Source organism: Lepidochelys kempii, chromosome 11 (genome assembly GCF_965140285.1).
Source record: "Lepidochelys kempii isolate rLepKem1 chromosome 11, rLepKem1.hap1, whole genome shotgun sequence".
Lineage (NCBI taxonomy): Eukaryota > Metazoa > Chordata > Testudines > Cheloniidae > Lepidochelys > Lepidochelys kempii.
Genome location: NC_136390.1, coordinates 38,960,072 through 38,978,113, shown reverse-complemented (window position 1 = coordinate 38,978,113; position 18,042 = coordinate 38,960,072). Strand labels below are relative to the sequence as shown.

The 18,042-nt window shown below is 40.7% G+C and overlaps 1 protein-coding gene across 2 annotated transcripts in view; it reads right to left on the bottom strand.

The window, feature by feature from the left end:
• PPIG (peptidylprolyl isomerase G) overlaps nt 1-15,397 on the bottom strand; it is a 36,662-nt gene extending 21,265 nt beyond the window's left edge. Inside the window, exons 1-6 of one of the 2 annotated variants that reach the window (XM_073305767.2) lie at nt 15,035-15,397; nt 6,108-6,187; nt 5,924-5,998; nt 2,779-2,886; nt 2,196-2,240; nt 1,150-1,237 (exon numbers count right to left, since the gene is read on the bottom strand). In XM_073305767.2, the coding sequence (XP_073161868.1) occupies nt 1,150-1,237; nt 2,196-2,240; nt 2,779-2,886; nt 5,924-5,998; nt 6,108-6,168 (377 nt within the window). In that variant the 5' untranslated portion in view covers nt 6,169-6,187; nt 15,035-15,397. Of the gene's footprint in view, nt 1-1,149; nt 1,238-2,195; nt 2,241-2,778; nt 2,887-5,923; nt 5,999-6,107; nt 6,188-7,981; nt 8,393-15,034 lie in introns of those variants that run through there. The other variant, XM_073305768.2, reaches the window with a different exon arrangement.
• Nucleotides 15,398-18,042: the final 2,645 nt, after the last annotated feature.

Here is an 18,042-nt window from a genome sequence, read left to right as displayed (position 1 = left end):
TAACAGTTATGTAGTTATAGTTTAAGTATCACTGAATGAAACATTACATAAGGTTCCTACTAAAATCCTTACTTTGATAAAAAAAATTAAGTAAATGAAGATATTCTAGCATTAATCCAATTTTTAGATAGTATCTTGTATACATACATTACAAAATTCTATTACTGATTCAATCATACGAACAATTGAGGGCAGATTTAAAAAGAAAATTAATCTGATTCTCAGAAGAGACTGCAAGTAGTCTTATAGTCATTAGAGAAGGAAGCAGTGGGAAGTCAGAAAAGAAAAAAAACAACTAGGCACCGGCTTCATGACATTTGATGTAGCTCTAGAATGGACTTAAAGAGTCTTCAAGGAGAGCTTTATACCTACAGACAATGCATGTGATTCACGCAAGCTCCTATAGCCCACAGGTCAGGGCTGGACATTCCACGGCATGCAAGTATCAGTCATGAGAGAAATCATAAGCTGGGCTGAAAGAGGCTAAAGATCTGTCAGCAAGCCAAAAATAACTGTCTACTTTCAGATGATGCATGCGACTCATCACATTAATTAAATTGATCAATTATAGGTAACGGGATCAATTTCAAGAAAGAATTTTTTCTGGAGATAAGCCTGATTCAAAGGAATCTCTGTTGTAGATATGTTGTGATAAATTCAGCCTTAGATTTATTATATGTGGTGATAAATTTAGCTTTGTGGTTATTTTTTCCTTGAAAATGAGATTGCTCTTAGAATGATTTCCAAAAACCAGAACTTCACACACACACACACCCTAACCATGATCCCCAGAGCTCTTCCCATCCAAGACTCTAAGCTGACAAGACACGTTACATAAAATTGAGTAAAGTTTGCTGAGAACATCAATTAGCTTTGCATTACTCGCCGAAGTTAGAAGCAGGTAATGAAATGTTTTTCTATGTATATGAGAAGCACTCATCTAAAACAACAAGACGTGCTAAAAATGATCAGTTTATCTCCAAGATAGGCATTTTTAGGAGGTAGCTATTTTACATAGAGCTTCAAATCTGGAAAACCAGTTCACATTTGATAAATGGAAAAAGGTTTAGTTTTTTTTTAAACAATTAAATTATTACTACAACCTTAACGTTGTAAGCAACATGCATATCAGAATAATACAATACTTACATAAAGAACTGTGAACCGTTTGTATCTTTCCCTCTGTTGGCCATTGACAGAAGAAATTCTTTGTTGTGCTTTACAGCAAAGCTTTCATCTAGAGAAAGTGTTTTTGATTGCTTTAAAATACCAAATATTTACTTTGTTCTATTAGTTAAATGGCATTTAGCTATTTTTCCCCTCAGCCAACCCAGATAAATTTATCACTGCAGTAAAGAGCATTAAAAAAATTAGTTTCAAAATAAAGTATATTATGTCATGTCCTTGGGATACATTATGCTTCACATTCTAATGCCTAGAATTTAAAGAGGAGAAAAGTAAATGTACTTTCTTATTTTCACCTGCCTATTAATTGTAGTTATGATATGAAGAGTGATTGTAAAAATGGAACTCTTACTCAACAGATGTACTTCCTGCATATACTCATGCAACATCTGAGTATAGTAAGAGCAGGTCTTTGCTATTTTTCACTCTTGTTGGCACATGCAGATCCACACATCTTTGGAAGACAAAAATGATGATGTTTTTTCTAGCTCATGCATCATCAATATAATTTTTAACTATGTTTTGATGAAGAATTTTTATTAATGGTGGTGATCCAGTTTGGTGTCAAGCCAAATAAGCAGCTTTACTTTCAGATACCAGGATGAGTTTACAAAGAGCTTGCTGTTAGAAAAATAAGTTTACTTAAGATGATCAAGTTGGATACGGAAGTCACAAAATTAATCAGGTTTAGAATAGATATGTACAAATGTAAGTCTGATAAAGTTGACAAATTTGAATCAGAACAGCTTGATCCTCATTTAGACACAAACATTTTCTGAACAAAATAGTGAAGTAAACAAAATACACCTTTATGGCCCTCATACCGCCATCAGATCAGATAGCAAAGACTTCTGCGCCCATGCAGAACCCAAATAAACCAAATGGGACTCAGATTTGATATGCACAGACCCCAGATGATTGTAGAAGCACGACCATGGATTACAAGTTTAATATTTATAAGACAGAACATTTGAAAAAGGTTTAGATTGGCTTGATAAAAAAAACTTTACCTTCAAAAAAACCACCATAAATGGATTCTCCTCCTCTCCCATTTCCTTGAAAGAAAATACACTGTATTACAAATAAATGTAGTGAAAGTATAAATCATTTAAAGTTCAAGATGTGCCTAATGACTTCTAAAGAAAGTATCATAATATAAAAGATATTTCAATTATTGCATCCAAGTCAAAATATCTTCAAGAACAGTCAAATAGGAAGCTACATCTTGACAGTCTGCTTAAGTAGAATGGGACTGAGAAAATGCAGGCTGTGGCTTTTCCATTTATTCTGCATTGTCTCACACATTTCTAGATCAAGCTAGGACTACTACTGGGAAATACAATGTTTTACACTGCATTACACTAAATTTTTTCACTGGGAGGCCACACCAAGCTATAAAGAGAATGGAACTGAAAGCTATTTATAAATATGTTCTTATTTGAAGGCCCTATTCAGCACACCTTACTCGAAGAACACACACCTTAACAACACACAGTCAACAGACATTTCATCTGAATGTAGGATGCTGAACAGGACCCTTAAAAATATCTTACTATTTAAAAACTGGAGTTTTCTTTTAAGGCTGTGTCCTACCTTCACTGAAGTCACCTCCTTGGATCATAAAATCTTTCACAACTCGGTGAAACAGACAACTTTTGTAATGCAGTGGCTTCTGGGTCGATTTTCCGGTACCTTTTTCACCTAAAAGGGAGAGAGGAAAGAGACATGGGAGGAAGGGGCGGAATTAAAAAAAAAAAAAAAAGATACTTTGCATTTGTGCAACACCTTTCATTGGAGAAGCTCCAACAGTCTGACTAACATTAACTATTAAGTCTTGCAAATCAGTTTGAGAAGTAGGCAAACATCTGTTTTGTAGATGGGAACACACAAATAGATTAAGTCCAAAGCTGGCCACGGGTTTTGGTTCTCATTTTCTCAGTACCCATCTTTCAGAGGTGCTGAGTGTTCACAGCTCCAAATGAAGGTCTTAGGAGCTGTGTGTGCCCAGCACATCTGAAAGCCAGATCCCAGGTGTCTCAGGTTGGGCACTCAAAACTTGGGTTACGCCATTTCAATACCCATTTTTGAAAAATTTGGCCAAGGTAACTTGCCCAAGGTCACAAAGGAAGTCTGTGGTGAAGCTGTAGATAGGACACAAGTCTCCTAGGGAAATTTACCAGCATCACTCAGAAACTTAAATGTATTATCATTCCAGAGTAAGACTGTCTACATGGGGAATTATACCAGTATAACTATGGTGGTAAAATTATACTTGTATAAATTTTCCTGTCAAGACAAAACCTAAAAGACTACTCCTAAAAGGCTAACACACTGCTGGTCGCAATAAGTACAAAGTCTGAAAGGCAGGTAACTGAACGAACACTAAAATTAAAAAAGCACTACATTGTCTCCTATAATCCAAAGACAAGTTTTTAGACATTTGAGAAAACCCTGCAAAGGTTCCACCACTTTCAGAAAGTTGAGTATATCTTTCTCTGGACTGATCGCCAGAAGAAAACCTAAGAAACAGATTCCTAGTCCCCTGCTCTAAACACTTTTGACCATACACATTCCCAATGTTTCAATAATAAGATCAAATTCCAATTCTGAGCTTGAACTATTTTATGTGCACATATATTACTTGTTTCTGACATGGAAGTGATAAGCAAAAACTCGTGAGATTGAAATGTAATAAAAATATTGAAGGGGAAGACGGTGGGAAATGTTGGAGATGGAGGAAAAAACAAGCGAGTTTCTATAAATCCACTACTGTGATGAACTAAGTTTTTAGGAGAAAAGAAATTTGTTAAAAGTTACCTTGGAAAAAAGGTGATGGAGGTTGGAGAAATCTGGGTCAGATTCACAATCACCATTTAAAACACTGTTTTATTTTAATGACTAGGCTTGGACCCAATATCAGTATTCTTCAATTAAAGTAACAATTCAGCAGGATAAAAATGCCATTTCAAAAATATTTCCATGATAGGTTTTTGTAAGGACTGGTAATTTGACTAAGAAACAGGGAATTTGAATTTAATTTGGGATTAGAGATTGCCACACATCTGTTACAAAGACAAAACTTGTGGCACCTTAGAGACTAATCAATTTATTTGAGCATAAGCTTTCGTAAGGTGCCACAAGTACTCCTTTTCTTTTTGGGAATACAGACTAACACAGCTGTTACTCTGAAAAGAAAAAACTAAAGGGGATAGTTAAGAAGTGGATGGCCTATCTTAGAAAACAAAGGCCATGAATATTAGTGGTAGTTCAGTATATCGCAGGAATCAGAAGATTCCATTAATGCTCAACTTCCTGACCTTTCACTGGCTACCTTTATTGTATGCTTATCAGTTTCAGGATTAGTTAATATTATATAGTTTCAGCCAGCACAAACTGATTTAAATAACGGATTTTAATCATGATGTAAATCAACAAGCAGAAAAACTTGATTAAAATCATCAATTTTAATCATGTTTTGCATTTGTACTTTCTACTAACTTTTCTAAAGAAAAGCTGATTCTCATTAGGTGGTAACTGTTAAAACATGTTGATTTGCAATTAAATAAAACCATTTACACCAACATTGGTGCTTCTTTTTGCTAACAAGCAGGATACACACACACTCTCTCCACATACACACACACTAATTTAATCAATTATATAACTTAACTTGCAATTATTAAAGCCTTAATTTTTACATTTTTATTATGTTAGAAAACAGTGAAATTTTAGATTATTCTTTTTTACTTGTGATTTATGTCAAGCTCTATTTGGATGGAAATTCAAATTCAATTAAAATGCACAAAATCAGCATTTTAATTATTTTATTATTAAATAAAACTACTTTAAAAGTAGATATAAGACAAAGTTCATAAAATATGTTTTGCATTTAAAACTAATTTATTAAACAAAAGGAAGTATTATCTGTAGTTAGTGAGTTGAACTGATTGTTTCTGGTCACCAAGTCCTTCGAGATTTTAGAACTAATAAATCTCATCCTATCATACACATTTTTATTCATAGATTCAATCTGGTAAACTAGTCCTACTTTTTTCATCTCCTTTGTTTTTTTACTTTGAATTAACTGAAATGAAGAAAACATTCTCTCTGCACCTGCAGTAGAGGCTACAGCTGTCAAAAGCTGGTTCCAGGTGCTTAGCCAGTGACTTACACCGAACCAGTGATTTGACTTTCTTTAAAACTTACCAGCAAACATACTGCTTAATATTTTTTTGATTTTAAATTAATGATTTTAATAGATTACAGTAAGTTTAAATCTTAAAACATGTTGTAAATGTCATATTTAATTTTAAATAGGTTTATTTAAAAAAATTGTATTTAAATTAAAAGAACCCAATTTAAATACAAAATTCTAATTTTCTATTTTTTTTAAAAAAATTGATTTTTATCCAGCCTGCTTTCAACAGGATTTTTGAGGGCTGTTGCAGTTAGCCTGACACTCCAGTATCTAAGTTGGATTAGCATATGCTCCAAGTACTAATTGATGCCACAACTGTAAGTGCTTCAGTACACAAACCTTGCATTAAATGCACACAAGACACCAATGTTAAACCTCTACAGAGACCAAGACACATTATTTTAAAGTCTACCTTCATTTTCTGGTATGCAAAAAGTGATAATCATTGGATGTCTACAGGGGATTCTGTCGAATATAATAATTCACAATATGAAACTAACCAACAATGAATTAAGTTAAAAATCATAAATATCTACGAACCTGTGCAAAGGCAGCGAAAATTCTCACACGTCTTTGGGCACACATCAGAAAACAATTCAAAGACCACTCTTCCAGCTGAAAAAAATCCCACACATTTATAAAGTTAAATTAGACTTGTCTTCATTTGACCATTAAATATTTATATTGCTATAACATAATATAGTTTAGAAATTATTCTTCTCACCAGGTACATTGTTGATGGCTATGTCAAAAAAGCAACGTGGCCGCTGGACCTTGATTCCCATGGCTTCAAAAGTTTAAAGACTGTAAACAACAAAAATATAAAAACCTTTGAGTTTTCTCCTCTGTGTATTGAAACTATATATTCACTTGATCTTGACCGAAAAGCTTTTTATGAAGGAAAAAAAGGTGTGATCATCCTGATACATAAATGAGCAAAACTGAGTGTTGACATGTTGAAAAAGGTGGCCTTTTTGCTCTCAAGCCGTTTTAAATATGAAAGTCTATGAGTTGTTATTTTTCCTTTTGTCCTAAAGACCAAAGATTAACTTAAAAACAGTTTTCTGTGCATATTCAGTTCAACTTTACGTTATTACCAACTCTCACAAAACTTGCTGGAGCTTTAAGAGAAACACAAAATACTGCATTTTTCCTATCACCAATCAAGGTGGTATTATTGTATGTATTACAATAGCACATTGGAGTCCCAGTCATGGACCAGGGTGCCACTGTATTAGACGCCATACAAACACAGAAAACAAAAAGACTGTCCCTGTTTCAAAGACTAAGAGTTTACAATCACCAATTTTGGTGAATCAAAGAGATCAAAAGATCTCTTTTTATTTTAAAAAAATTCCAGTTGTCATCGTTGCAGAGTAAAGCTTGTAAACGTGAATGAATGTATTCTAAAGGCTTAATAATCCACTATTTTAAAATCTTGTGATTTAAGCCAATCTCGGACTTTGGGGGGGGCCAGACTCATGATTTTTGAATGCTTGGGTTTGGCAATACTGACTTCATTCATGTTTTCTTTTATAGTTTTTTAGAGGAAAGCATACAAGAAAACTGCAAGGGAGACTAAGGCATCAGTTGATGAGAATGTCATTCAACTTCCTAACCGGCTTTATAAGAACATACTTGAAAAATGAGAGGATTTGGAAAAAAGTGGGGACAAGACAAACATCTTAGGATCTTCTGCTCTCCTAGTTGGGTAAAAGGTTAAGACCTAGTAGAGTACTTTGATAATTTGCTCCCAGAAGCCTTGGATCTTCAGACCCAAGGCTGAATCAAGTGGCTAAGGGGGCATGAGGTGGAGAGAAGGAGTTAACTTTAGGGCCAAAGGTCTGTGCACTCAGGCAACTTATTAAGACTACCTCTGAACTATTTGCCAAGAAAAACAAACAATTCCCTAGTATGACAGACAAATTCTTACTGGCCATAATAAGAAATCAGAATACTTTTGCAGGACTATTCAGTATACAGAAGTCAAATGGCACAGATTTACATAAGACGGACATTAAGTTCCTATTAAAGTACCATATGTGGAGTGGAAAATGAGATACTCCTGAGATTAAATTGGAAGAGATGCAAGGTTCACTGAGGTTTTAAACTTACACCAAATAAATAAAATTGACTAGCCTAAAAAAAAAAAATGCTGCATATGACAAACACTTGGATCCTGGGTTACCCTTCACTATTTATACTGAAAAGGGAAGCAGCATAGCTATTTGTTTACACCTTTTGCGACAGCTGCTTACAGAGTTTACAAGGCATATGGTCCCTGCCTTGTAATAGTTGTCCACAGTTACTGACATACATCTTTCAGCCTATGGACTTTGTAATTCCTGAGCAGCAGAGCTGGGCATTTCACTGATTTTTCAGTTTGTTGGCAGTTAAAAAAATATATTTTTGGAAGAGAAGTTGGGTTTGGGTTGAACTGAATTCAAAAAGTGTAAAAAACAAACAAGCAAACAAAAAACCCTTCAGCAAATAAAGAAGTGTCAATTTGGAGCATTTTTAAAGGGCTAAATGCACAAAACAAGTGGAGGCAGCAGTGCCTCCCTTATAACCATTAGGCCTAATAGTTAGAACACTCACCTGGGATGTGGGAAACCAACGTTCCATTTCCCCTCTGCCTGATATGGAGAAGTGATTTGCACTCAGGTCTCCCACATGGCAGAAGAGTGCCCTAATCACTGGGTTTTGGGATATTCTGGTATAGGTTTATCTCAGTTGCTTCTGTTGAAGCTGTTCCACTGCATCTAAACAATTAACGTTACTGGAACAAGGACTTGAACTTGGATCTCCCACATCCTAGGTGACTGACCTAACCGCTAGCCTATAGAGTGGTTCTCATTCTCTTTTCCTAGCCCAATGACTATTCATTGTCATTATGAAAGACTACGAATTGCCATTAATGCAAAATAATCACTGGGATAAAGGTTATAAGGCACCAACACCTCTTCTTCTGGCCATTTTGTGAATGGCCCCCAAGTCCTTCCCACCTCCTCCCCACCCCAAATATTTGCCCAAAACTATTCAGTGAATTTGAGTCAGCGCTGATTGAGTCCAGTGGAGGGACTTAGCAATCTTTTACGTGATAGGCTATTCCTGTGATTATTGTAAGCTGCATTAGTTATACTTTATACATTGATTGAAAAAAATAAGCAACACTTTGTACTTTACTACTTTGTACTGTTAAATTCCTTACAATTGTGTAAGATGGGCAAAGGCCACTGCAGAAATGTCAGACTGGGACTTGTGCTATAAACACCAAAAAACTAAGGGTCAAAATGTAAAAATAGTTTATCATGATCCATCAAATCATTGACAATATTGATAGGGTTAGCCCTAAACATTTAATGTTGCAAATATTTTTAAGATGCCTATCACTCTAGTATCCAGGAGCTGCTCTAATTATAACGCAGCCCAACCCTTTTTATTGGTTTCTTTTAAAAACAGAATACATCTTGAGTAGGTAATTGTAACAGTTTTTCATTAAGCTTTATAGCAATCAATAAACACATTTTCAGCTTTTTATCTCCTGTGTTTGTTCTTTCCCTTTCATGGCACTGTTTCTTTCTTTATGTTGACTATCTTGGTGTGTCTTTTTCTGTTTATGTTTTAGTATATGTTCCTTCTTTATTAGTTTTCAGTAATAAAAATAATTTTTCCCTCATTTCATTCCACAAGAGTCACTCTTCCAGCGCTGTGCCCTTTGCCAATACTTTCCTTCTACTATCATCTGCTCTCTTGGACCCTATTGCCCTCTGTCCTGGGCTCCACTCTATAACACAGTGACTGAAATGAAGACAAATTCTTTTCTATGAAGGAGAGACTGCAGCCAGCATATGTGTAGAAAGTATTACCAAAAAATGTCTAAAGTTATTGTCATGTTGAGCACTATATACCCTTACTCATATTGATGGATAGTAAGTTGGAGTTTAGGTTAAAAGTTAGTTTTATGGAACCTTAAGTCTCAATTCCTTGACCTTAACAAAAAGCCATGAAACATTTTCAATATTTTAAACAAACGAACATATTGGAATGTCAGAGGTGAATTTCCAACTTTAAAGTTTTTATGTGGAAATTATACAAAAATGTTGCATACTTATTAGGCCATTAATATTAATCTAAATCTGTTTCTGCATTTAACGATTCCAAGTATCCTACTGTAGCCTGGCACACCATCCCCGACATCCTAGCTTGAGTTTTTACAATGATTCAGAAGAAAATTCCTCAAAATATGTTATCTACAAATAAAGTTAAGTTCTCTCATATTATAATTATTAACCTGGCAGTAACTCCCCAAATGCACCCACTGAATAGCATAGAAAAATGTAAATTATCTTTAGAAAAAATGTTTGCCTTCTAATACAGTTTGCACTGGCTCACTAACTTCTTGAAGCAAACAAAATAGTATCCTTAGGACAACGCATATGTAGAGAGATACAGAAGATACTCCTGGGGGAATTCTGTGCTACTGCGCACGTGCACAATTAATGAGCCCTGCATATTTTTAAATTTTTGCACAGGAAAAAAAGCTTCTGCTGAAATAAAAGGAGTACTTGTGGCACCTTAGAGACTAACCAATTTATTTGAGCATGAGCTTTCGTGAGCTACAGCTCACTTCATCGGATGATCCGATGAAGTGAGCTGTAGCTTGAGCTGTAGCTCACGAAAGCTCATGCTCAAATAAATTGGTTAGTCTCTAAGGTGCCACAAGTACTCCTTTTCTTTTTGCGAATACAGACTAACACAGCTGTTACTCTGAAACCTGTCATTCTGCTGAAATGTTGCTGCAGTTCCACCTTTCGCCCACCAGAGGGCGCTGTGGCACAGGAGAAGCAGCAGCTCCCAGGAGAAAATAATGTCTGCGGTTCTGCCTTTTGCCCACCAGAGGGCCCTGTGGCGAAAGAACAAAGCAGCAGCTTCCTGCCAGCAAGGGAAGAGAAAGAGCTGCCTTCTTCGCAGTGGGCCAGGTCAGGAGACAAGAGCTATTGGGAGACATACAGCGAGGGGTGCTGCGGGAGAGGGGGGGGTCAGACAGGGGCTCGGGGGATGGCAGACTGGGGCAGGGGCTGAATGGGAGTGGAGGCACAGGGCCACTGGGGGGGAGGAAGGTGCAGGGCCACATGGTGATGGGAGGGGGGAGGTGCAGAGCTACATAAAGACAGGGGGTGGCTGGGTGGAGGCACAGAGACATATGGGGACGGGGGAGGGGATACAGGGACACATAGGGACAGAGGAGTGGCTGGGTGGGGGCACAGAGACATTTTTAGCCCCAAAGATTTTTTTCAAAGTTTGTGAGCGTGTAAAGGATCGTAATTAGAGCTTCTGTTTTTCAGGGTTTCTTTTTAACCATTTTTGAGTTTTATGTAGATGTCTAAAAATTGCAGGTTTTCGGGCTCTCTCTTTATATATATATTGTAATGAGTAACAGATTATACAGTAGTATATACTGTAATGAGTAATCTATTTGTAGTGTTCCATACTATGCTTTAATGTAGTGCTGTTTCAAATACTTAATGAACACAAGGAGGGTCTACACAAACCAATTAATGTGCAACACATTAGTGCACTTTAGAAATCACACTCCCTGTAGGCTGGTGAGTTTGCATCTGTTCACCAGCTCAAGGGATAAAATAATCAGCTACGTGCAAACCCTGTTTCAGCTTGCTGCGCAGGGCTCTTTTACTCTTCTGTCACACAAATGCAAGGAACACAGAGAAGTAACAAAAGTGATAGTCCTGATCTGGACTGATACTGCTCTGGCCCCAGCACCTCAAGGGTCACTGCTGTTCCTTAGTCTCAGGGGAACTGCAAGGCCCTACCAACCCTTCCTGTTGCAGCCTTCCGTTGCTGTCCAGCAAAAACTTTGTTTCTACTGGCCCTTCCTTTCACAGAGCTGGGTCCTCACTAATGTCTTCCAGCTGGAAATCAGAGCCAATTGTTAGCTACTTTTTAGCTGGATCAACTGGTACCCAACACCTACCTGGTGAGCTTCTCCATAGGTCAGGGCTCACTGCTCCCTGGCTCCGTAGGCCTTAAAGGGGTAAATTGCCCTGCTACACCCCTGTGGTCTGTATTACTGCTTCATGTAGACAAGCCCCTTAGACACAAGTAACCATTTCCAGCATTTATTGGATAAAACACCAATATTTCTTTAGTTTTTGTATCAAGGTTGTTTTATCTGTGTGTATTGGTTAAACCAAAAATCAGAAGCCCTAATCATAATGACACAGTTCACCCAAGGCATAATTTGACTAGTTAGGGTGAAAAATACCTACATTACCCCTCTAACAAATCTATGCCCGCTACAGTTTAAATGAATAAAAGTTTCACACTTTGTGTACTTTGTCACTGATAACATACTGTCAATTTTCTATACAATCTTTTTTTATAATACAAGTTGCCTTATTTTTCCTATACCTTATTTTCCTTCACTCCATTCTCCCTTCCTAAAACAGATCATGCTGTATCTTTTTCTACATTGTTTTCAATGTTATTTCCTCTTTTCTTTCTTTCTTCCTTCAATTGCTATATCCCTTTCTTCCTGTGTTCTCTTTCTCCTATTTCTCTCCCAATAATCTCTTTCAATGAACCCTATGTCGCTTATTTAAATGTATTCCACTACTTTTTCCTCCCCCACTTGCACATACCTTCACTACCATTATTTCACTCACTTCTTCACACACAGGTTTTGAAAAATTTACCAGAACCAAACTGTCAAAGAATTAATCTACTAATCAAAGATTAATACAAAAGATTTCCTGCCACATAAACAGCATGTCCAGGAAAACACTGGTGAAAGGCCAACCTGTCTCTCCCCCACCCCTCTCGCACTCTCCAAACGAATCCTGGGATTCCAATCTAAGTGCTGTCCCTGAACTGTTCAGGGGCTCCATCCTTCACAGCCTCCCTCTAGTACAGGAGGGAAAATTCCATTTGTAATAGAAGAAATGAACTACATTTGTAATTATGATCTGTGAACTAGTGTATAAATTCAGGACTAAGTACTTGCCTCAGGCTCCACCCGGGTATAGGCCCATGGCGGTGGGTGTATGTGTGTGTCAAAGAGATATTTGCAGAAAGATCAATCGCAGAAAATTACCTTTATATAGGGTATGTCTATGGTCAGTATAGATACTACCTATTCCAATGGCAGGAATTCTCCCTTGGGTGTAGGTAATGCACTCCCCAAGAGGCAGGAGCTTCCACTGACCTAGAGCAGTCTACACCAGGAGCTAGGTCAGTATAGCTACGTCTCTCAGGGGCAGTTGGGAGGTTGCAGAATTTAGACATGCATTAAAAATAACGTTTCTAGCCCCTATGGTTCTTCTGTCTTCAGATCGATACAGTACATTTGTTGAGGCCCAGGACTTTCCAAAAAACAGCAGAGTGAAATTGATCACTCTAATCAGTTTCATTTCTGCTATTCATAACTTTGGGACCATCAGGGACAGGACAAGAACCATGTCATTTTACTCTGAAGATTCTGTTTTTGAAAGCTGTATGCAAAATCAAGCTTTGCGGAAGACGGATTTTTTTTTTTTTTAATCTTCTAGAAATAGAGCAGCAAGGACAACCTAGCCAGTAGGTTCAGGGGCTACAAGGGAGAAGAGAAATTGTTAGATACTAAAGATTAGCAGACAGTCAGCACAATGGTAAGAAACCTAGCACATTTCCCCAACAGATAATTGGACAGCAGGCTCACTCATCAAAGCATTATCATTGTTGCTGCTCCTCGTACACCTCCTTCATACTGGACTGGCTGTGTACATTTGTTCTGACAGAACAAATAATTAGTAAATAAAACCTACTAATTCAACACAATGTAAACTGAGCTGAAGTTAAAATAGGGTAATGCTTCATGGAGAGTGCTTGAGATTCAAGCTCAGCTATTATTATTCTTATTGTGGTAATGCCTAGGATTACCAGTCACAGACCAAGTCCTGGTCTACACTATGAATTGATGTTGGTATAAAATCCACAACCCTGAGCAACACAGTTATACGGCCTGAACTCCCTGTGTAGACAGCAGTATGTAGACAGGATGGCTTCTCCCATTAACATAGCTACCGCCTCTCGGGGAGGTGGAATACCTATGCCAATGAGAGAATCTCTCCCATTGGCATAGGTAGTGTCTTCACTAAGCACTGCACCTGTGCCCCTGCAGTGCTTTAAGTATAGACAAGCCCCAAGACTCCATAGTGCCAGGCACCATAAAAACACACACAGAAAATACAGTCCCTGCCCCACAAAGCACAAGTATGTGGCCTCCTCTGTAGATAATAGGGAGCAAATAAATATTTTCTCTTAAAAGAACATACAAGCATTTTATAAAGTGGATTTAAAATTAAAAGAAGTGAGTGGGCGAGGTTCTGTGGTCTGCAACGTGCAGGTCAGACTAACTGATCTTGATGGCCCCTTCTGGTGTTAAAATCTATGAGGCTAAAAAGAGTCTGGCTCATATTACCCTATGCACAAATACAGGTGATAACCAGAACAAAGGGCTTCAGGGGATCATCCAACGAAGTGGGTTTTAGCCCACGAAAGCTTATGCCCAGATAAATTTGTTAATCTCTAAGGTGCCACAAGACTCCTCGTTCTTTTTACCAAAGATACTTTACCAAGTCCCATATATTTATGGGAGGCAATTCCTTCACTGGGAAGGAGTTTTAAGGCAATATTTAGCCTTGCGATGGAAGATTTAGCTATGTGTACTTCAACAAGCCATGTGTCATCTTACTTTTTGAAATCTCATTCATTCATACTGTCCTAACAGCTCTGCTAAATGTATTATCATACATATGCAGTATTCATTATTTTCAGTTCATTAATGCCTGCAAACAAAATGAGTCTGTAACTGATGTCATAGATTTTTTTTTTAGATTTTTTTTAATGGCTATGTACAGAGTTGGGACAGCCCTTCAAACTAGAAGACGGAGAGTGGACCCTCCAGCCAGCCATGGAGCACCCTTCAAAGCAACATCCCCTGTTCCAGAGGCCTGCAGGGAAGGAGGCCATGTGGCAAGCAGAGTCTGGTGATTTTGCCTGCTAGGGGAGAAGAGAGAGGATCCATTCAAACTCTGGAGCAGGCATGGAACCCGGCCCCCTGCGTGTACCAGCAGCTGGAATTTTCACTAATGATTTATGTCTGGAGGACTGAAAGTGTGGCCAGCAGCACATCACCAACGTGCGTGGAGAAAAGGCTCTTGTCCTGCCCCAAGGAGCTGATTTTTTTTTAAAGCCATTCACAATACCCCATTTGTAACTAATCCCACCCCACTTGGATCTCGCCCATGACCCTCCACACCTCCCTCCTCTAACTTCCCTCCAATTTGCAGTTTATTCCCTGCCACTCAACGCCCCCTTTCTTCTCACACCAAACCGGACCACAAGACCGACCTCGTCTCCCCTAGGGCTGGGTCACCCCCACCCTTTCCCCAAGCCCGTCACGGGCAGGCTGAGCGCCCCCGGAGGGCTAAAGCCCCTGCGGCCCAACGAGGGGTGGGCCCCTTCCCGTGACGGAGCGGGTAACTCCCGCCCCTTGGTGGGGGTGTAGGCCCCGGCCCCCACTATGGCGCGGAGGCCCTCGCCCGCATGGGGCTCGGCGGGGCAGACTCCCCGCAGCGCCCCAGCACTCACCCGCTCGCGGCCCGGCTCGCGGCCCGCGCTCCTACTGCCTCGCCGCCGCCGCCATGTTAGAAGCTGGTGCGGCACAGACTGCGTCAGTAGAGGAGAGGGCGGGAGCAGGGAACCCCAGAGGCGGCGTTGGGTGGAGGCTGACCGGACGGGCGCCGGCGGGGTGCGTGCAACGGTCGCGGTAAACCCCGACCCGGCTGCGCTGAGGCGGCCAACTCGGCCGCTCGGAGCCCACAGTGGTTAGGGGGGCCGCTCCCCGCCTCCTTCCGCCGTCAGAGCTGCTCCGCCCCCTCGTCCACTCCACTCCACTCGGCTAGGCCGCCTGCCTGTGCCTGAGCTCAGCCCTGAGCCCCGTGCCCCGAGCTAGCCGAGGGCCTCAGACCTTCCCCCCCGCGCCAGAGCGCGCGTGCCCCAAGCGACGAGGGGGGCGCAGGGGCCGGCTCTGTTCCCTGCCAGTGCCTTGGGTTGCCAGGTTTGGTTGGGTGAATTCCTGGAGGTTTCATCACATGACATAATCTTGAATTAAAGATTCATCTTTAATTCCTGGAGACTGCAGGACAGTCCTGGACTTATTGGAAAACCTACTGACCTGTGCAGGCACAGCGCCCTGTGGCCAGAATAAGGAGAGGGCCTCAGCCCTCCCCTCCCCCCAAGTCTCTGCCCTGAGTTAGGATATGGGCATAGCACCCCCAGCCACTAGCGCCCTGGGTGGTGAGAGGCCTCAGCTCCCCCCTGCACTAGTGCCTCTGTACCCCCAGAGGACACAAGACCCCCAGCTGCCAGAGTCCCAGTTTCTTCAGCGAGGAGAGGAACTCAGCCTCCCCACTCCCCTAGAGCCCCTATGTCCTAAGTGGGCAGTGCTCCCCACTGATGAAGTGAGCTGTAGCTCACGAAAGCTCATGCTCAAATAAATTGGTTAGTCTCTAAGGTGCCACAAGTACTCCTTTTCTTTTTGCGAATACAGACTAACACGGCTGTTCCTCTGAAACCTGAGCAAGGAGAGGAGCCTATGCCAGAGCCCTTGTGCCTCAAGCAAAGAGAGGGGCCCTGGCCCATGTCAGAGCACCTATGCCCCAAGCAAGGAGAGGGCACGGCCCCCATGCCCCATGCCAGAGCCTCTGTGTCCTGAGCAAGGAGAGGGGCACACGCACACACTTCAGTGTCCCTCCTCATGCCAGTCTGTATGGATATATTGCATTATAAAATATGGGCCTGATTGGGCCTTCTGTCAGTTAAGAAATTAGCATGTATATACATTATCTGAATATTGTTCACAAGGACGTGTGGGCAGCCTCCAGCAGGAACCTTGGGCCTGGACTCCAGTATTTAAACTGGAGAAAGGGCTGATGACACTCAGATATACTATGTGATGGGCACAAAATAAGGAACAATTATATGCACACATATTATTTTTTCTGCAGGACTTCTGCCTCATTCAGTGCACAGGATTGACCTACTCGGGATCTGGAGCAGGATTTTGTACTATTTGTACCAGTCTGGGGCCGGTGGGTCTAGGCCTGTCCCCTCAGCTAAGTGGAAAGCACCACAAAGCCTAGGCTACAGTTGAGTTCTTGGGACAACAAGATTAAGCAATTAAGAATGAGGAATCCGAGGGGGAAACCAAGCAGAGAACACCAGACAGCAGCACCTACTGCTCCTCAAAGGCATCCAAGGAGTCAGTGGATGCCATTCAGAGGAACTCTAGACAGAGATGTAAGCAAGCAAGGGACTGGAAATAAGCCCCATAGTTGGAGTGTACCCCCCCAGTCCAGCTTCCTCCTCCTGGAGTGATGGATGGCCATCTTGGCCAGCACCACGAAGTGGTTGCCAAGGAGGTTTTGCAACTTAGTGTAAGTGCAGATGGGTTGTGTGTAGATCAGGAGGTGCAGAGAAAAGTGTAGCCAGAACCTCAGTAAGACATTCTGGAGGAGCCGGAAGAGAGGTTGCAACCTGATGCACTCTACACAGATGTGCACCAGGGTCTTCCTCTCACCACAAAAGGGACAACTTTTTGGGGAAGTTTGTGAACTGCATGAGGTACGTGCTTGGAGGAGCTGTCAACTAATATCCCCAGCAGGCTTTGAAACCAGAGTGGAATACAGGCTAGCCCAAGAGCTCCTCACCCTCCTCACGTGGCAGCATGTCCACTTGGTGTTAGGGCAGGAGCAGGACACAAGGGTGAGGAAGTGGATGGTATAAAGTACAAGCATGTATAGATATTCTCTGGGCACTGTTTGGAGGTAGACCAGCTGGATGTTGTGCAGAAATCTGTGATGGGCTAGGCCTAAGCAGATTGCAGGAGGAGAAAGGACTGTCTCATGATTAAGGCAGTTGGATGTTGCCTTTAACTGGTTTCTATCCCTGCCTGTGCCACAGAGCCATAGGTGATGCTGGACAAAATATTTAATAGCTTCTGTTGAAGTGAGCACCATCCTTCCTGTGCATTGAATGAGGGAGAGGGGTAGAAGAAAATGATATGATAGTATAATTAAAGACTGTATTATAATGCTATTCATAAGGGGCCTGAAGTAGTTTTCCCTCTGCTGATACTCACACCTTCTTGTCAAAGATTGGAAATGGGTGACGTCCACCTTGATTGCATTGGCCTCGTTAGCACTACAAAAGTAATATTCCCTCTCCTGATATTCACCCCTTCTTGTCAACTGTTGAGAATAGGCCACTTCCGCCTTAATTGAATTGGCCTCATTAGCATTGACCCCTCCACTTGGCAAGGCAACTCCCATCTTTTCATGTGCTGTGATATATATACTGCGTACTGTATTTTTCACTTCATGCATCTGATGAAGTAAGTGGGCTTTAGCCCATGAAAGCTTATGCCCAAATAAATTGGTTAGTCACTAAGGTGCCACAAGGACTCCTCATTGTTTTTGCTGATACAGACTAACATAGCTACCACTCTGAAACCTTAATTATTTCCTAACTTTTTAGTGCTTGTCTTTGTAACCTAAATAATGTCATTTTAATGTATGTGCAGGGGCATGCGCAAGGGG